Here is a 20,211-nt window from a genome sequence, read left to right as displayed (position 1 = left end):
CTCAGAATGAATACCCCGTGGAAGCGTAATGAAAATACATTAATAACAAATTTTAGATGTCAATTAAATATAACGGTAACATAATGCGTTACCATTACCTATTCATATGTATGTCTGACCGTGATGAGTCACGCAACGACATGATAGGGTCACGGGAGAGTAATGCAGATGATAGAGTCCTGCGTAATGAGCCATTCAACCGATTTTTTTTTTTTTTTTTTTTTTTTTAATACCCATCATCGCAGATATTTTTCAGATTTGATGAACAAGTTTGTTTTCTCAAACTGTGAACACCACATAAATATTTCATGTGTATGTTGTGTTGTTTCTGTGCAGCAGCCATTACAAAATGTGTAAGTGGCATACACCACAATTACAGTTTTCAGCAACTCTCCTTGAATAACTACACTTAGAAGCATGATTCTTGTGCCAAGGTAAGCGTTGATTTTACTGTAGGATATAATTTTACAGTTCACAGTTTGTTTTCGTAATCACATATTGATACACTAAATTTTAATCACAAATGTGTTAATCATTTTAAGGAAGTGTCATATTTGCGCATTAATTATTATAAGGAATAACCACAAAAATTATTATTTTGGAGAAATGACAAACGGTTAAAAAAAAAAAAAAAAAAAAAACTCCAATTCTACATTGCTTACTAGTATTTTCTTCTAATACACATGTTAAGTTTTAACCCTCCAGTGCGCTTAAATTTTAGTTGTATGTTCTAAACTAGCAAATGACCTGTGTGTTAACGTGGACAATATTTTTCGTTCCTCCTTCCGCATCTTTTATATAGGATTCGTTTGCACTCAGTCTCGCACGAAATTCGGACACCTCTTCGGGATCTTGGTGAACCATCACCACGCTGAAGCACGTCTTTAATTATTTTAGGTGAAATAATAAATTTTATATTTATAACCTTATGGGATTCCGAGATATGGACATCTTACTCGGATTTATTAAAAGTCCGAAATTTCAAATAGGAAGAGGAGCATGTCGCATATCAAGTAACAGTGGCATGAGCTCAGAAATCCAAAGGTGTAATTGTTTCTTTTATATTTGGTACAGTTTGTGCGTTATAGACACTGCAAGTCTGAAGTCCCATCATTACTGACAGAATCTGTTATTTTTGCAAGTGATCTAAGACGCCTCTGACAAAGGAGCAGAAGATAGAACTCGTCCCAAATATTAGGAGAACATAGTTCCAAAAGCATTACTGAGGGCTACAACAGACGGTACCCAGAACAAACATCCAATATCGCACAGCATGGTCGCGTACGTGATCGCCAAATTCCGAGAAACTGGCACATTGAAAGATAGGGCACATAATGGGCGACCAGAGATAGTCACTAATGATGAGAGAGCAATGACAGTTCTAGCATCGTTTATGATGGGTCCGAAACGCAGTAGTATACTCGTCGTCTCTCACTGGGAAGTTGTGTCTGCCAGTCTTCCAATGCCCAGATATTGAATACCAATCGCTGACATCTTTCTATAGCTTGACATGCAACATGAACTTAATATGAATGGCTCTGATCGACGGGTAGAGTTCTGTACCTGGGGTACAAAGTAACATAAACTTAATACTTCGTGTACTCGTTGCATATTGTCAGCAACGAGGTCTGTTTCTGTTCGAATGGGGAAGTCAGTCTGCATAATTATTGATACTTGTGTGACAGTAATCTGAACTAGGTTGATCCGAGTAAGTAACATAATCCTATAAAAGTATTGGCTTAGTGTGCCATATGGGACACCATCATTGGTTCATTTTTCATAAAGATTATCTTAACGACGCAATGGAGCCTGACGCTCCTGCAGAAAAATGTGTTCCCTTCCCTTTTAAACTCAGAGGGTAACTTTCCTTATTTTCAACACGATGGGGCCCTCCTCACTATGGCGTTTGTATACGTCAGTGACTCGATGCACAATACCTAAGAAAGTAGATATGTCGCCGTGGTTCCATGGAAGGATCGCCCAGATGACCTGAGCCTTGATTTCTATCTTTGTAGCTGTCTAAAGTAAGTGATGTATGTTGAGAAATCCCGCTTTATACGACGTCTACAGGAATGCATTCTTCATGCGTGTGAGTACATTTCACCGGATTTCCTCGTGTGTGTGCAGTCAGAGAGGATACGACGCGTACGATTGTGGATCAGATGGGATTATCTCCATATAGAACATATGCTGTAGCTGGCGTTTGTGGATCAGTTTCAACCTTTAAGTGTTCATAAAGTGCATTCTTCATACAAGATATAAAAGAAACTATTACATTTTTAAATTCCTGATCTCACATCATGTTACTTGATATGCGGTACGTCCCCCTTCCCATTTAAAACTTCGTACTTGTATTCAAGATGGCGGATTTCAGTATGGCGGTCAATCTCGCCATGTAATGTTTGCAGCCCTCACTCTACTACTGTCTCCCAGTAAGAGATTTCATGTTTTGACTCAAGTTTTAAAATAAAAGGGTGTCCAAAGACTCCTGACTCACTGTATTTTAAATACATACACAGGAACTTCTCATTTCTCGAAGGCATTTTTTTTTTATCTAATAAAGATACTTTAAAATCCACCTGTAATAAATAATAAACTATGTTAAAGATTACATAGAAATTCCTTTCTTTTGTACATTATATATTCACTCATTTTTCAACTAATTTAGATATATTAGCTTTCATATGTCAATAAGTAAATTACCTAATTCTACAAATAGCAGCTAATTCAGTGCTACAAAGTATATTTAACATTAAAAATTCATGCTTCTACTTATTTTCAACCATTTTTGGTATTTATGTTTGTTCCTTATGTTAGCTGTCGTAGCTAATAGCTGACAAACTTCTACTGGTTGTACGTACCTTTGAACTACTACAACCAAAAAAATCTAAGATTTTGCTATGTTCCCTGACTATTAAACAGAAAATTCAACAGGGTTTCATGAGTAATTGAATTGACATAGAATGGCCTTAGTATGAAATAAGCTGTATTTTTTTCAAGTGTAAAGGGCTAAGCTCCAATTATATTTTTACGAAACAGTTTCGTAAACGTGATTTTTCCCTGAAAAATCAAGGGCATTCGAAAATCATCTGAGCGGGATAAAACTTGACGTTGTTGTAGACCTTGAACTGCAACATAAGCTTGAGAAATGTTATGTTGTACATGCTTTCGATTTCCGAGGTATGGGCGGTCAAAGTTCGAGTCAGTTTTTATTTTCTTTTATTATTATTTTTGAAAAAAAGAAAAAGAACTCATCCGATCAAATTGAAACTTCGCATTGTGATAGACCTTGACCTCCTATATAAATATTTAAAATATGTTCTAAAAATCGTCCTTCTTTGATTATTATTTTTTTTTCTGTCCAGGAGTGACCCTTAATTGACTAAGATCGAGCAAATTATCAAAGCCAATTCATTACAGTTACTTTATTAGAAAGCCTTGCTTAAGCTTAGATCTTTTATTGCGAAGTAAGTCCATTTCAGATTGTTATAAACTTCTATCTTACGTGAACCAAACTGCTTTTTAATGATCATCTGTTCCGTCTTCCTGAGATTCTGTCAGTAATAATTAGGTCAATGTGTGATTCAAATTGTATTTTTTTTTTTTTTTTTCGTTCTATAAATGTAATAATCATTTCTTGTATCAAATTTATTTTATTTTGTGAACCTGTGAGAGTTGAAAGGCGTAAGTTTTTCATTCTGCCGTCAGATTTCTCACCGATGAGCATTCTTGATATGGGTAACACTGCTTATTAATATTGAAATAATGAGTAAATTGCATTCAAGGACATTAGAGCGCCACAGAGTACAAAAGTGTACCTTGTTGGTATTTTAGAGAGGAATTATTTCACAACACAAACGTATAATTCTACCTAGAACCTAATTTTTTTCTCGGACAGGTATTTCAATGTTTGTGATGTAATATGTGCTTTCTAAAATCCAATTGAGCGTTCCGCTCATTTCCTGCTAGTAATTCGGCACTTCACAATCATTTTCTCTGTGCCTGAAAACTGTATTAGAAGCTGTTTCAATTAGGTTTATTTTATTTATTTATTTATTTATTTATTTGTTGAACGTCTCATGAATATGCTTCGAGGTAATGATTGAAATGTTGGAATAAAGAAAGTGGGAAGAAACGTGAGAACCCCCAAAAACTCTCACCCACAATGTCTTTTCACAAATCATTTTAATTTTCTGAACACTGTATTTAATGAAAAGCTTCTGCGCATTGGTTTGCGGCATTTTGCAATATACCTATTAATGTTAAAGGAAGTATTTGTTCTTAAGGCACTATAATGATAAAAATCCAATCAGATTTGTTTGCGAAATAGTAAGTGAAGCAATTGTCAGTCTGCTGACAAGTCTGTACATCAACAATTGCATAACATTTAAAGAGTTTAAAAGTATATATATATATATAATATGTAATATGTAATTCGGCTTTTAGCAAAATTGCATTTAAAAGTAATAAGTTTCCATTCACTTTTATTTTTTTAAGAGTAATGTGACTAAAGATAAAAGTGTGGGGTACTCATAGAAAATTTAGTAAAGTATAATTTCTGTAAATGTGATAATATTGAGTAACAGTAGAGAAGGCCATTTCATATGAGATATTACCAGAGTATTTTCTATTAGCACCTCACACTTTTTATTTTTAAATATGGGTAATTTCTAAATAAGTATCGAAAAATTGTTTTCTTGGTCTTAGTCCCTTTTTGATAGTCGTAGTCTTTTAAAAGTTTTAGTTTTATTTTATTTGAAAACTTTACTCTTTAATATCTTGTACTCTGTTTATGATACCACTCCCTATGAATCAGTTCAAAGTTTTATCTCTCCCTCTTTTTTTTCCTTTCTTTCTTTCCTTTTTCTTCACATTTGTTTCTGTAATATTTATTTCTAATTTATGATTTTTGTAGATGGATTGGGCAGTGTGAAACAAGTGAAACATTTATGGTATGCAGTATAACATCTGCTAACACCCAATGTCGAAACGTAGTTAAATCACTTTCTTTTACACGAAAATAGTGAGTTCACCAGTTAAATCGAGTTGTCACGCTTGAAAACTGTAGATTCAGCCCATTTCATCGAAAGCCTTATACCAGCCTGGAAAGAGTTTTCCTCAGTCATCCTTAAGTTGACTTTTCAGAAAGTCGAAACTTGACTAAAACGCTTTCTCGTATTCAAAAATGTTACGTTTGTCCATTTAAATCGACTTTTACACCTAAACATGGTCAATTTCAATCCATTTGATCAAAATGATTAGTTTCTCTGAAATTAGTTTTCCTGAAGCCTAATCTAAATTGAGATTTTCCTGAGAACCTATGTAAATCGTATGCTCGTATTGTAAGACTATTTCTAAGAAAAGCCTTTGTCAGATAGGAATTAGGGTGTGTGTATATATGTATGAATTGTGTATCTTCTAAATAAAGTTCAAGATTGTCGTCATGTGCTTTATTAGGCTTGCCTCCTGTAGCATAATACACTTGCAACCTTTGCATTTACATTTCTCGCACCGTTTCTATTTTATTTGGATGTTTTCATACTTTTGGATCATTCTGTACTTCATTAGTTTTTTTTTTTTTTTTATACTTTATTCCTCATTTATTAATACTTATTTTCATTATTGAATTAATTTCATTGATTCCTGTAGTATCGTTAGACATACAGACTCGTACAAAGATTCAAGTCGATTGGAAAATGAGAAAATAATGAAAAATCGATTACAAGATTTTAGCCGAATCAACAGACCTAAGTCTAATAAAGCGTTATATATAAAAGTAAAACTCAAGAGTTGTCCGAAATTTTAAAATCCTTCATAAGTGTAGTGCAATTTTAAGAGGATAGGATTCCCTTCTTTAAATATATTACTGAAAGTAATGTGATTATGACGTAAATCCATTAGTGCATCTTTTCATATTTTAAAAATGTATTAAAAGTCTTATTTGGTAAAGAGATTTGGTTATGCTTGCTTTTTTAAGTTTGGTCTAAACATTTTGAATATATTTTCTCTAGGACTCAACAACCACTTCAGGAACCGCAAATGTACAATTCATTCGACTGGAGTGCGAACCAGAAGATACCGTCTGGATGGACCCAGTTTAACCTGTGCAAGTATCCGACCCATAAGATGCCAGGAAGGCCAAACATGTAAGATTATTATTATTATTATTATTATTATTATTATTATTACCGAAGTTTCGTTTGAAAAGAAACAAAAGAATGTTAGAATTGTCTGTGACAGTAGCATTCATGCGAACATTTTATTGCAGAATACGTTGTGCGAGAAAAATACTCTAGAATATACTTTTGCACGTGAAAACGTTGATAGTGTGCGGTAACGTTTGTCAGTATTGATGCATCGTGATTGTTTACATAAATTGAAAAATTAAATATAATTAAGGCGATTATTAGTTAAAACTTCGCAAAGAGTTGTTAAACAAGTGAAAAATCGTCCATCATTAGATTTCTTTTTCTGTCAAAGACTGGCCTTTAATTGCTATTTGAACAGTATTTATTATGTTTTTATTGTCCAATGGTTTAGAAATTCAGTTGTGTATAACTCGGAATCCATAACCTGCACAACGTAATATTTCACATGCTTACATAGCAGGTTACGTTCTACCACCGTTCCAAGTTTGATCAACATTGGTTAAGTTCGATTGAACTCGTATGATATATAGTATCCTTAATTTTTCAGAGAAAAATCGAGTGAAGGACGAAAAAAGAAAGGAGAGAGTAGTGTGTAGATGGTATAGAAAGAGTATATGTAGATGGTAAACAAAAAAGTAGAGAGCCCAATGTGTATATACATGCGTAAAAGCATATAAAAAGGAAATTAATCTAAAATACTTCCATTCTAAAATTAATAATAAAACAAAATGAAGTAAAAACAAAGTAGGGCAGCAGTCACATTCACCTTCCTTAAAACCAAATAATTTAATTTACAAGAAATGAGCTGAGCTTCAAGTTGCTTGTCTAAGCAATACGATATATGCATATATGTAAATAGAAAACTATTATCAAAGTTGGAAGAATTTTCCTGCATAGTAATTCATTGACATAATACCGAAGAAAGAAATTGAATTAAAACAAGGTCAAAAATCCAAAATTAAATAATGTGTGCAAGTACGAAAGCGGAGATGGGAAATTATGGTACTTAAGAAGTGAAATTTCACAATCAGTCATGTTTAAATAATGAGTAAATTGGACGGATAAGTAGTAGATGATAGAATATAAATGCCATATCATTCCATCGAATCTATGTGGGTGAACAAAATTTGTCATAGTTTACTAAATACAATATACACTACAAAATTTCGAAATTAATAAACATGTATTGACTGATATTCGAAAATTTAGTAAATACTGTTCGAAACCTCAATACGGTATGAAGAGGACTACTCACAGAAAATCCAAATACAGTCGAATGTCTTTGACGATAATTTAGAAACAATCCTTACACAACTAGAGGATGTTCAAAATGTGTTGATTCTTGAAGTCTAAGGTTTTCTGGAAATACCCGTATAAGACATCTCATTGAATTCAGTGTTTTTAGGTGACGGCAAATTTCTTGCAGCTATGAATTTCTTTATCTTAGGCTCGGGGTTCCAAACAAATATTCGGTGGAAACCAGTGGTAATGTTCCTCTTCAACTGCTGCGTCTTCAACCCAAAATGTTTACTGTAGATTTGATAGTGGGAAGGGGAAATGGAACGCCGACATGAACTTCTGATCCAGAGCTTCTGCGTTGACAAACAACAATACGTCGGGCTTCACGTCTTCAAATTTAACACGAATTATTGGGGCAGACCAACCTTTTAACTTCAGATATCTTCCACATAAATCTGTATAGTTTTCCTTCAAAATCTAGTACCAATTTGTCCCACATAATGGACAAATGCCGACGAACTGCACTGCATGGTTTTCCACAAAATGGGGCGAATGTCTTTTATATTTTAGACAAATGTCTTCTGCTAACTACTGTACGATATGGTTATATGAAAAAGCCAAATTTTAATATGAAAGAAAATTGCCAGTATGGAATATCTACCTAAAACTTGCCGATTGCTGTTTATATGATCAAAATCTAAACCCTGTTGAGTTCAGGTGCGTTCAACTAGAAAGGGGTAATGCCAATTAAACAACAACGAACAAAATTGATCAACAGGTAATTAAAATTTAGATTTTCTGTCAATAAGATTTTTCTAGCAAGTAAATTTAAAGTACTAAGAAAATAGAAGGTGTATATATATATATATATATATATATATATATATATATATACGTTATTAAAATAATGGGAATCCCCCAATGTAAACGTAAGGTGTGCGATGTGATAACACTGAGGATGCGTTGCTGCGCCTGGCTTTTGTTAGTCTGTGTTAGGTGATCTTTTGTAATACGTCAGGTAGATTAGAGTGGAAGCGTGTGTTGAAGTGGGCAGACTATGGTGATGCAAAATAAGAGATCTCTCGGAGTTTCAAAGAACACAAATTGCGAATACGCTTTTAATTGGTTCAGGTGTATCTAAGGTGGTCAGTGTGGTAGGTATGTCTCGAAGAACATTATCCAGAGGTGATGACGGCATTCAGAACTCATGATAAAACAATATCGACGAAGAGTGATAGTGGACGGAACAGAAGCCTCAGTGACAAGGACAACCGAACATTGAAGAGGATTATCATCAAGAATCCTAGAGCAATGCAACGAAAATGACTTTGGTAATAAATCAGCACCTAAAACAACCTATTACGACTATCACAGTCTGATGAGAGTTCCATAATATTAATGTCCGCTGTTGGGTCGTAATTTTCAAACCTCTTATCACAACCAAATAACGCTTTAGTGCGAAGAAGATGGTCCAAGATTATGCAAAGTGGACCGCCGATGGTCGAAAAAGTGAAAATAGTCCGATAAATCCTTCAACTACAGGCCGTATTTATGTAAGACGGACGTTCAAACAAACTTATGACCCTAACTGTCCCCTTCCTCCCGTGAAACATGGCCGCGGCTTTGTAATACTGTGGACCGCGATTTCCTGATATTGCATGGTTTTTGTAATAACGCTCAAAGAACGCATTACTGCCAGTGATTATGTGGACAGTTAAGTAACCACGTGCACCCTATGATCCAGATGTATGCAGATACTGACACAATTTTCTCAAGACGATAATGCGTCAATTTATACTGCTGGACATGTTGAGGTGTCGTTTCATAAACATTGAAATGAATCACACCTTTCCTGGCTGTGACAGTCCTCAGGCCTGAACATTATTGAACATCTGTGTCAGTACTGCAGTTCAGGCTCCGGAGCAGATATCCTTCTCCATCGTCGGTAACGGAACTAAGTGCAGCATTGCATGAAGAATGGTATGGTATTCTTCTGAAAAACATTCGTGCTTCACAACAAATCAGAGCTGGCTGTTATGCACGGCAACGGTGGTCACGCTGTGTTAAGCTTCTAGGATGCGTTTTGTGCAAGTGTTGGCATTATTTTGATAACCATCCATGTATGTATGATTTACAGGTGGAGAAATACAATCTATATTATAAAATTGAAAGTGACTATGTTTGTGACTCTTAATCTCTTGAACCGCCCGACCGATCTCGATCAAATTTCCAACGTAAATGCGGTTCTGGCCTGGGAGTGTTTTTTGCTATTTACTTTGACAGTAGAGCTTAGGGGACGGGGAGGAGGGGGACAGAAAAAATAAATAAAACTTGATAACTCTTGAACCACCAGACCGATCTTGATCAAATTTTCAACATGCATGAGTTTAAGAACAGGGATTGCTTTAGGCTATTCAGTTTGACTATGAAACGTAGGAGTGGGGAAGGGAAATTTCAAAATGATCAAAAATGACCGATATTAGTGTTTAATCCATAGTTTTCGGGATCGATGAGAGAAACAGTGACACTTCTGATGCTGTTTTGAATCCAATTTCAGCCCTGATAGTTGGGGAGGATACAACGTAGGGGGGATAAACATTTAAAAATGATCGAAAATTACTAGTATTAGTGTCTAATCCATAGTTTTAGGAGTAGCTGAGATTAACAGTGACAATTCTGATGCCGTGTGTCGCAGCAAGGAGGAGGGGGAGAGGGAGCTATATATAATAATGATCTAAAATGACCAATATTAGTGTCTAATCCATAATTTTCGGGACCATTCAGATGAACAGTGACATTTCCGATACGGTTTAAATCTAAAATCAGCCCGCCACTTGGGGGAGGGGAAGAAACAGATGTATAGAAATGATCGAAAATGGCCACTATCAGTGTCGAATATATAGTTTTCTGGATCCCTTAGATGAACAGTGGTACTTTTGATCCCGTTTAAATCCAAATTAAAACCCACAACTTGAGGGAAGAGGAGGAAAAGCTATTTAAAATCATAGAAAATAACCGATATTAGTGCTGAATCCACATTTTTTGGGGTCGCTGAGATGAACGGTGACACTTCCGATGCCATGGCCCGCAACATGGGGGTGGGGGAAATATATGTATATATATAAATGGTCAAAAATGACAGATACTACTGTTGAATCTATAGTTCTTGCGATCGCCGAAATGAACAGTGACACTTCTGATGCTGTTTAAGTCCATTTTCAGCCCTGACACTTGGGAAATGAGGAGGGATGACATACATTAAAATGATCCAAAATGAGCAATATCAGTGTGCATTTAAATTATTTATTTCAACGCAGCGAAGCGGTTAATATATGCTAGTAAATAAATAAATAAATAAAAATTGAGCTAACTAGGAAAGAAAAAGGATATTTTAGTTCCAAAAATAAATTACAAATTTATGGAAGAAATGTACACACACAGAACGGAAGCTGGTTATTAAGTGATACTAGAAGTTTGAGAATGTTGCTGCGGTTCAGAGACAGTGGAGACGTATGTATGGAACTGATCCACCTTCAGGGATAACAATTACATGTCTACGAAATAAGTTCGAGGTTCATGGAACAGTGTGGGATGTGCAGAAGAGGCCAATCAGGACGACCTTGCACGGCCACAAGTACTGAATCCTCAGTTGCGGTGCTGAAACCGTTTCAGTGTTCACCACAAAAAGTTTCAAAGCAAAAATCACGTGAAAGCGTTGTAAGTGCTAGTACTATGCTACGCATAATGAAGAGACGTAAGTAGCTTCTGTACATTCCAAGGCTGGTGCAAGAGCAAAGTCACTACAATACATACTGAAATACAATTTTGTGAATGGGTTAGGAGATGCCTACACTTGAACCGGGATTTATGAGTAGCATTGTCTTGTCAGATGAAACACAATTCAGACGTAATGGAATTGTCAATAGGTAAATTTTGTGTACCGTGCTAAAGATAACCTCCACATTACTGATGAAAAGGCTTCGAATTTCTCTGATGGAAATGTGCGATGTGATTCATCTCCTAGGGGACTCATTGGACCTCTCCGTTTTGACGATACTGTAACTGGAGCAAGGTACTTAATAATGCTTGTTGGTTCCATTTTCCCTGCCATTCGTGAAATGCACGATAATAACAGGTTTTATTACCAACAAGATGACTCTCCGTCGCACTATCATAGCGATTTGCGAGCATACCTTGATCCAAATAACTGGCCAGTGAATAGGAGCTCCCTGCACGCTCTCCTGACCTTACGCCGCTCGATTTTTTCTTATGGAGCAGAGTATGAGATGAAAAGTACCCTCGTAAAGCACGTGACCAAGATACACTTTCAGATGAGATTCAAACGGTGTGCACCAAAATCCCACTTTACACTGGTGCGAAGTACGGAAGCAGTAGTGACTCGTACTCAGAAGTGTATCGATGTGAAGTTGAGTTGAGTTGATTTTAGTTTAGCGTCCCGTTCAGCAGCGAGGCTATATGAGACGTGGACCTACTGATTAACGTGGAGTCCGAACCACATGAGCTCCCGCCGGGAATCGAACCCGGGTCTCTCACGCCGAAGGCGCGTACGCTTGTATCGATGTGGAAGGCTGCCATTTAGAGCATACTCTTTAACCACCATTTGGAACAGTCAGTTTGACCAGAAAACACATTTATTTATTTTTTAATTAAATTGAGCCGTACTTTATCCAGAAATTTAACCTTAGAGGTTGTAAAACTTTAAAATGAAATTTCAAAGTGTGTATACACTATTTTGGAGCACCCGGTACCTATATGTACAGGGTGGGCAAATTCGATTTCCTCAAAACAAGTAAGGAAAGAAAAGGAAAAAAGCGAGCTATGAGTTAGTGTATGTATGTATGTATGTATGTATGTTGTTATTACTAGAACTGGCACTACTGTTTCTTTTAGTGTGACTGGGACTGATAACCATGTTATCGTACATATTTTGTTTAAGAATTGCTTACTAAGTGATCTTGTGCCGAGTAGTAGAGGTGTTGGGATGAATCGCAAATTACAGAACAACGTGTTTGCGTGGTACAAGCTTGGTGGGAACGCAACAAAAACAGAAATGTGATGACAGTAGACTTCAGAAGAAGGTTTTCAGATGTGGAACTATCATCTTATCAAATCATGAGAAACCTGCACCAACGATTCAAGGCTACAGGTTCTGTTTGATTCACCATAAGGCGGACGACTACAAAGTGTACGAAGTGCAGAAAACACTGAACTTATTTCTCAGAATTGTGTATCTAGCCCGAAGAAGTCTACTAGAAAATGCACACGTGACCTTGGAATAACATGTACCTCTGTAAGGAATATGTTAAACGATTTGAAGATGGAAACTTAGAGGCCAGAGCTTCTGCACACATTGCACGAATGGGATCCGGAGCGGCGTGTTGAGTTATGTAAATGGTTTCCCATTCGGAACGAAACTGACAGACTTCTTGAAACGAAATTTGTGGACAGATGAGGCCTCATTCAAGATAGAAACAAACTCAATAGTCGCGTAAACAAACACAATGGACATTCATTCCCCTTTTGACCAAAAGTTTTAATTTAACCCTTTGGGGATCTTATCGTACATTTTGTACGATACGCATTTTTCATGGAACATTGCGTTATTTCTCTTCTATTTGAGCTTTTTCGTCCGGTTTTTGTTTTTCAAGTCCAGATACATTGTAGAAGACATTACGTATGGTTTCAGACCGTCCTGCGTCCAGACATAGGAGGTGATGACGTCATAATTTTGAAATAGAAATTTTCCCTTATGAAGCCTATGTTCATTATTTTTTGGCGGGCTTATTTTTTCACGTAGAAGATTGAAATTTTGCACAAACATTCAGTCCACCGAGTAGTATTTACCAGATTTTTTGTTCCGATGTCAGTGCTAAAACAGGGGGGGGGGACCAGAGGGGCAAAGGGGTGAAAAGAGGGATATTTTTACCCCCAAAATCCCGTTTTTCGTCATTTTCCCGCCTCACATACATGATGGGGACACTTGAGTCATACCGTCTGAAAGGCAGTTCCATTCTGAAGAGAATGACGGTCGAATCATTGTCCTAGGGTAATTAGGGACGTCTCAGGGATTTTTTGAAAAATATACTTCTATATAGAGAAAAATGGGACATGGTGGGTATATATATATTTTTTTTTTTGGCGGGCTTACTTTTGCACCTAGAAGATTGAAATTGTGCACAAACATTCAGCCTACCTAGTAGTATTTACCAGATTTTTTGTTCCGATGTCAGTGCTAAAACAGGGGGGGGGGGGGACCAGAGGGGCAAAGGGGTGAAAAGAGGGATATTTCTACCCCCAAAATCCCGTTTTTCGTCATTTTCCCGCCTCACATACATGATGGGGACACTTGAGTCATACCTTCTGAAAGGCAGTTCGATTCTGAAGAGAATGACGGTCGAATTATTATTCTAGGGTAATTAGGCACGTCTCAGTGAATTTTTTTCAAAATATACTTCTGTATAGGGTAACATGGGTAATTTTCTGATTTTTTTTTTTTTTTTGGCGGGCTTATTTTTGCACCTAGAAGATTGAAATTGTGCACAAACATTCAGTCCACCGAGTAGCATTTAACAGATTTTTTTTTTCAGATTTCTGCGTTAAAACAGGGGGGGTCCAGAGGGGCTAAAAGGTGAAAAAATGGAAATTTAGACAAAAAAAACTTTTTCTGGAATTTCCCGCCTTAGATACATGATGGAGACATGTGAATGGTACCGCCTGAAAGGCAGTTCTATTCAGAAGAGAATATGGGTGACACACGTCCCTAGGGTAATTAGGGATGTCTCAGGAATTTTTTTCCCTGAGATCATAGTGTTTTGTGGTAATTTGGGGCATTGTGGGAATTTTTGATAAAATTTCTCCCGCCCTTACTATTCAAGATAGAAACTTGAAATTTGGCACACACATTCAGTATACCAAGTACTATTTATCAGATTTTTTTTAGATGACTACGTTCACACAGGGGGGTCCAGGGGGGCCAAAGTTCGAGGAAAAAAATTTTCCCTCTGAAATTTTCACTTTGACATTTTTTCCCTCTTCTGGTATATGATATGAGCATGCAAGTGGTACCATTTGAAAGCCAGCTCTATTCTGAAGAGAATGAGGTATGAACCATGATCCTAGGATAAATAGTGACGATGCAGTAGCTGCTTGACTGAAAGTCTAAAAAATAGCCCAAAAAGCCAAGATCCCGAAAAGGTTAATGATTGTCATGTAGAACTAGTCTTCAGTATAGCACATACCAAATATCTCAGAGTAATCTTTCTTAGTTACGGAGATACAGAACTTCAAACAGCGCAAAAATGCGCTGCTTATGTCACGGCAACAGAAGCATGGTTTTTGGCGTGACGTCACATATCGGGTTCCGTCTCTGAGTCGCATTGAAAGCTTCAGGGAGTACTTTTATATTGCAGTTTCGTACTGCAAACTACAAATAAATTTTGTAGAATGACAAAAGGAAAGTGACAAAATAAGTAAATACTTACTGTATATAAAAATAACGTGTTAATAAGACTTTTCTCGTAGTATAAAATACACTAAAAGTCATCTGTAATTTTATTTTAGATATGTAGTAGCAGGATTATTCGATTATTATATTAGACCAGAAACATTAAGAGTCTAACTACTACATCAATTCATATTAAATTAAGCGCAGATTGAGAATATTCGGGCCACCATATTATAGTTACAAATAGGCCTATAGCTTTCCTTTATTTTCAAAACTTGGCTCCCAGTGTTTTGAAAGTTCATATTCCATTGGCACCTATACATTACTGCCACTCTTAAGTGTACACATTAAAAAATTATAGACATACATATTGTAAATGTAGTGAATTTCCATGCTATTATACTATGGCTACAAATACAGCACTTTCTGCACCAAAAAGCTTTTCAAAGCCTTTTAAAATTAGTATCCTACTACATTCTTTATATCGTTCCTACCATTTACTGTACATATTGGCAATTGATCACCACACACCATTGCTACAACTAATCATATCTTAATAGTGTAAGAACTCGTATTATATAGCGTCTTTGCTATTTTATTGGGGGACACGGTGGCTAAGTAGTAGAACACTTACCTCTGGTGCTGGAGTCCCGGTTCGATCCCGACCAAGTAATTTTGTAGTGGACAACATTGTGTCCGTTGGTTTCCTCGGCTACTCCCGTTCCCTTCCACATGTTCATTCCACCTATTATTCCGTCATCATTCACTTGCCTTAATCATGTCTCCCTTAGCCTAAGGAGCATAATCATGGGGTGTTGAACTGAAAGATTTATTTTTTTTTTTTAATCCATTTATTTATGTTTATTTATTTTACTATATTTTTACAAAGGAAATGCATTCCTGGTCACTGCGGTTGTTTGGAACTGAAGAAAGCTAGAGGAAACAAAGGCAGACTAGCAGTACAGATAGTCAGATACTTTCACTTGAGGAAATGTTTTCTCCGGGATGAATTTCCTCTGGCTTCTCCCTAAATGCATTCCTTATCGAATCCGAACTTGCATACTAGAAATTAGCACTCTACTATCAAAGTACCATACTTATATCGTTGAGTTTTTTCTTAAGTGTGAACTAGATTTTGCTTCGTAAGATCGGTTGGTGACCCAAATATGAGGACACTAATTAGTGCATTAACTCAGACTTCAAACAGTGCCCATATGCGTAAAGGTACTAAATAAAATTACTATTACAATAGCTTTCGTGTACTTTTACGTGTAGCTCATTGCAGTTTTTAAAAGAACTACATGAGTATGTATGTTCATAGGCACTGATTGTGCTGTGCTGCCAAGGAAAGTAACACTATTTACGTTAAGTAGTTCAGTAAATTCAAGGCATTGATTTCATTACTGGAAAATAATATATATTAGATACTTGGTTGTATAGTATTGCAAATTCCTTGGATATTCAAGTTCAAATATTTCAAATAATTCGTAATAAATAAGTAAACAAATACTTTACTTTAAAAGAGACCTTAAAATCTCTTACTTTTTAAAAAAGAATTCTTTTATTAGCAACGTTATATACACTTCAAAAACATATGCATCTCATCTTTCTCTAAGACTTTCCCAACTAAGCGTCGCCGACAGTTTCCCTGAATCGACAGATAATGTACAAATATGGCGGTCATTATTTTAAGCGCACGAGTACCAGACCGCAATTCAGTCGCAAATTCAGACTAGTTAGAATCAGCCCCATATTTAAGTAAGTGCTATTCTATGCTCGAGTACAGGGCGGCAAAATTTAGGAGGCGGCAAAATTTTGGATTTTTTTTTTTTAAGATTCACTATAAAGTAATATTTAAAACTAGCAGCCCGCAGAGTCACGCGCAAGCGCGAGAAAATATTTTAATGTGTTTAATTCGCTCTTATTACAGTAGTTACTAATTAGCTAGCTTATCTGATTCTTAAAAGGTCACCCTCTTCCACCCCTACCCCAAGGGGTGAGAATGAACTTGAACACCATGAAAACTGATACCGTTAAACTCAGCGACGCCAAAACTGTGAATTCAACTCTAATATTGGTCGTTTTCGGGGTGGGGTGGCGGCAAATTTTGTGCGGGAGATGCCAAATTATTTAGAACACAGGGCCGCACAATATATAAATACGGGCCTGGATAGAATCGTCGCATGAGTGAAAGGAAGTGTTTCCCCCAATCAACTAGTTCTGAAATTTTTTATAGCGCAATAAAAAAAATCAGTGGAAATCTCCGTTGCGTTTATTGGAATGATACCAATCCACATGAAAGTGAGACAGTGAAGTTAAACTTCCCTTGGTGTAACTGTTTGGGGGTGGTATTTGAAGTGATGTGTTATATAACTCGACAACTTTCAAACCAAGATGCGCAGATCGCTGTGGAGCACTTCGTATTCCGCCGTCCTCCCCACTACTCTTCCATCCACTGGTCTTGCTTTGTAAGTTCCAGTGATACTAACTCAGCAAACTTATGTTACAACAAATATCACCTGCTAAAATGTTTAAAGTCCGAATCTTACTTTTTTTTAGTCGGTAAGCAACCTCATGGTAGAGGTCTGCACGAGATCGGGCCTAGGGCTGGGCCCGGGCCGTAAATTTTTAAATGAACAATAATGTTTCTCTGGACCTTTTCGGGCATAATACAACGATATTTTCTGGCGAACTTTTAACGACACCTAAATTTGTAACTTGAGACGCCCACACTTAAAATCACTGTGCAATTGAGAGAAAAGCTGTGTAATAGAGAGAAAAAAAACTAAAAGTAACAGAAATAAATATGCTTAGCTTGTCTGAGTGAAAATACTGCTTCTTACACTGAATTAAAGGAACAAGAGCATTGGGAACAACGTGTCTTGGTTTTTTCTTCAAGACAATGTCAGTTTATATTATATGAGAATTTATATAATGACTTCTTTTTTTAAGAGAATTCATAGTTAACTAAATGTAAAGGATAACCTTTATTTCCTTGTTGTCTCTGAATCATGAAAGCTTTTAAACTGCAAAATTAAACATTTAATTGTTGCAAATAAAAAATACACTTTTGCCTTAATTGTTAAGTTTTTGTAATTCGGGCTTATTTCGGGCTCATTTGATTATCACATGGGGCCTGGCCTAAATGCTAAAACATATTTCTAACTCGGGTCGGGCCTCATATACTATTATTAATTCACGCGCCGGGCCCGTGCAGACTACCTCATGGATACACTGTAAGCAGTGACGCTTTCCGACGGGGCGATCCCTTCACGCCTTCTGAAAGGAAAATTTCTCTTTTTGTTATTATTTTTTCATTGGTAGAAACTGGCACAGTAAATATACAGCTTTTACACTCAAATGTCGTAGAAAATCCTCAGACCATTCCGCTCCCTGCAGATTGCAACACTGCAAAACATCATCGTCGCGGAGAAGGGAGTGGGGAAATGTAGGATTAGGTGCGCAACAGCTAGGCTGCAGCATTCTGTTTACAAACTTTTTTACTTATAGCACTATTCTTTTTTGAAAGACCTGTTGCAGGAAGTTGTTATTCCAGAACTTGAAAATAACCTTTGTTATGAAAACATTCATTCACGTGGCAACACGATAAAGTAGACCATCGCCTCGCCATAGGGTTGTCGTTGAGGGATTTCTTGGATCAACATTTCTATGAATGGATTGGTCGTCGTGGTACGACAGATTGGCCACCTCGTTTGTGATCTCACACCATTGGACTTCTCCATGTGGTGTACTGTCAAAGACGATAGACCTTACTTAGGCAGAGTCGGTTTGGTGTATGATTAAAGTCATACTAAAGGCCTGACTACTGCAGGAAACATATGTTAGTCGAACTCTTTACTATGGAACTAATCACGCGTCAGAAGTACTCTTCATAAGGCTCAATATGTTTTCCGGACAACCGCAAAATTTAAATAACTTGAAACAGCTAATCGAGCCATCATTCCAGAGATTGGATGCCAATCCTCGGTTGTGTCATGATATTTGCAAATCAGCGCTAAAGAGATGTACCTTGCATATTGAGCATAGTGGGAGACAGTTTGAACGATATTTTTAAATATAGTAAAGATTGTCGTCACGTAACTTCTTTTATTTATTTATTTATTTATTTTTTTTTAACATTATTGGAGAAACTGATTTTGTGCCCGCCCTGTATTAGAATGGTCTTTATGTTTCGACTTCTAGATTTCTTGAGTCTCACCCCCTTGAAATGGTTGCATGTGAGTCCAAAGTAATCCATGAGGAAAATTAGCTCAGTTGAATAATATAAATGGTGCCCCAAGCGACATCAAGTTTTGAATGCATTTTCAGTATACAATATGAGGCAAAGGTACCTTGGAAGTTTACACATACACATGTATTATGAAAGTAATGGTTAGATATAAGATAGGGTATGTGTTCGTTTTGAAAAGCTATTCCAAAAGGATATGTCACATGACCCGATTTCTGTTAAAAGTTTTACCCGGGTTAATTCCCGGCGGAAGCTCATGTGGTTCGCAACGCACGTTAAGCTGTAGGTCCACGTATCATATAGCCTCGCTGCTGAAATAGATGGTTAAAAGTTTTGGACCTGAATCCAAGATGGTGCACTTCAAGATAGCCACTACGATGGTACTATACAGTAATAGGTGCAGATCTACCTCCATTACCCTCCAAGATATGGTGGTCCTGCTGAACTGCCAATGTTTTATTATTTTTATTTATTTATTTATTTTTAACATAGGTTGCCGTACGAGTGTCGAGCCTAAATGGCTGGCGTGATTGAAAAAATCCACCATTTTAGATTGAAAAGAACTCTTTATTTCCAACAACCATAACGGAGTTGGCCTATGGCCCCGGACTTTCGATACACTCGGTGTATATATATATATATATATATATATATATATATATATATAATTACGCGAGGGTTAAGTCGTAAGTCATGGCAACTTTTTTTTCTTTCGAATGGGGCATAACAGGACAGATCAAAGATGTACGTTAGAAAGCTTAGGAATGAACCGTCGAATAGCCTTACCAGAGGAAGGGTGGATGAAGGAGGCCTGTTTGGGAAACAAGCAAAACACAGGCAACCGAACAACAGTGGTTTATAATCGTATGAGTAACGGTTACACAAAACTACGTACATAGACTTACAATCGTACACAGGACAGATCTCACTAGTTACCCTAGATGTTTAGCAACCTTCGAAGTAGTCTTCAGATCCATCGACGGTTCGTTGCATTGGAAAGCATTGAATACCACTACTTTATGTGAAGCGCTAACGTGAGCCACCTCTCGTTGAAATGCTTTCACAATGTCTGGTTTGTTAGTGAAACGGTTTCCACGCCATTGCTGTTT

At 36.7% G+C, this 20,211-nt stretch overlaps 1 protein-coding gene across 7 annotated transcripts in view; it reads left to right on the top strand.

Moving 5' to 3' along the window:
* Positions 1 to 20,211, top strand: part of Tdg (Thymine DNA glycosylase) — a 126,670-nt gene that overhangs the window by 44,023 nt on the left and 62,436 nt on the right. For all 7 annotated transcript variants that reach the window (XM_081762109.1, XM_081762106.1, XM_081762108.1 and 4 more), the window contains one exon: positions 6,012 to 6,146. In XM_081762109.1, coding sequence (XP_081618235.1) covers positions 6,012 to 6,146 — 135 coding nt within the window. The remainder of the gene's footprint in view (positions 1 to 6,011; positions 6,147 to 20,211) is intronic.

Source organism: Thermobia domestica, chromosome 6 (genome assembly GCF_964235325.1).
Source record: "Thermobia domestica chromosome 6, izTheDome1.hap1.1, whole genome shotgun sequence".
Classification (NCBI taxonomy): Eukaryota; Metazoa; Arthropoda; class Insecta; order Zygentoma; family Lepismatidae; genus Thermobia; species Thermobia domestica.
The sequence above is the reverse complement of the archived record's forward strand: the minus strand, read 5'-3'. Positions and strand labels throughout refer to the sequence as shown.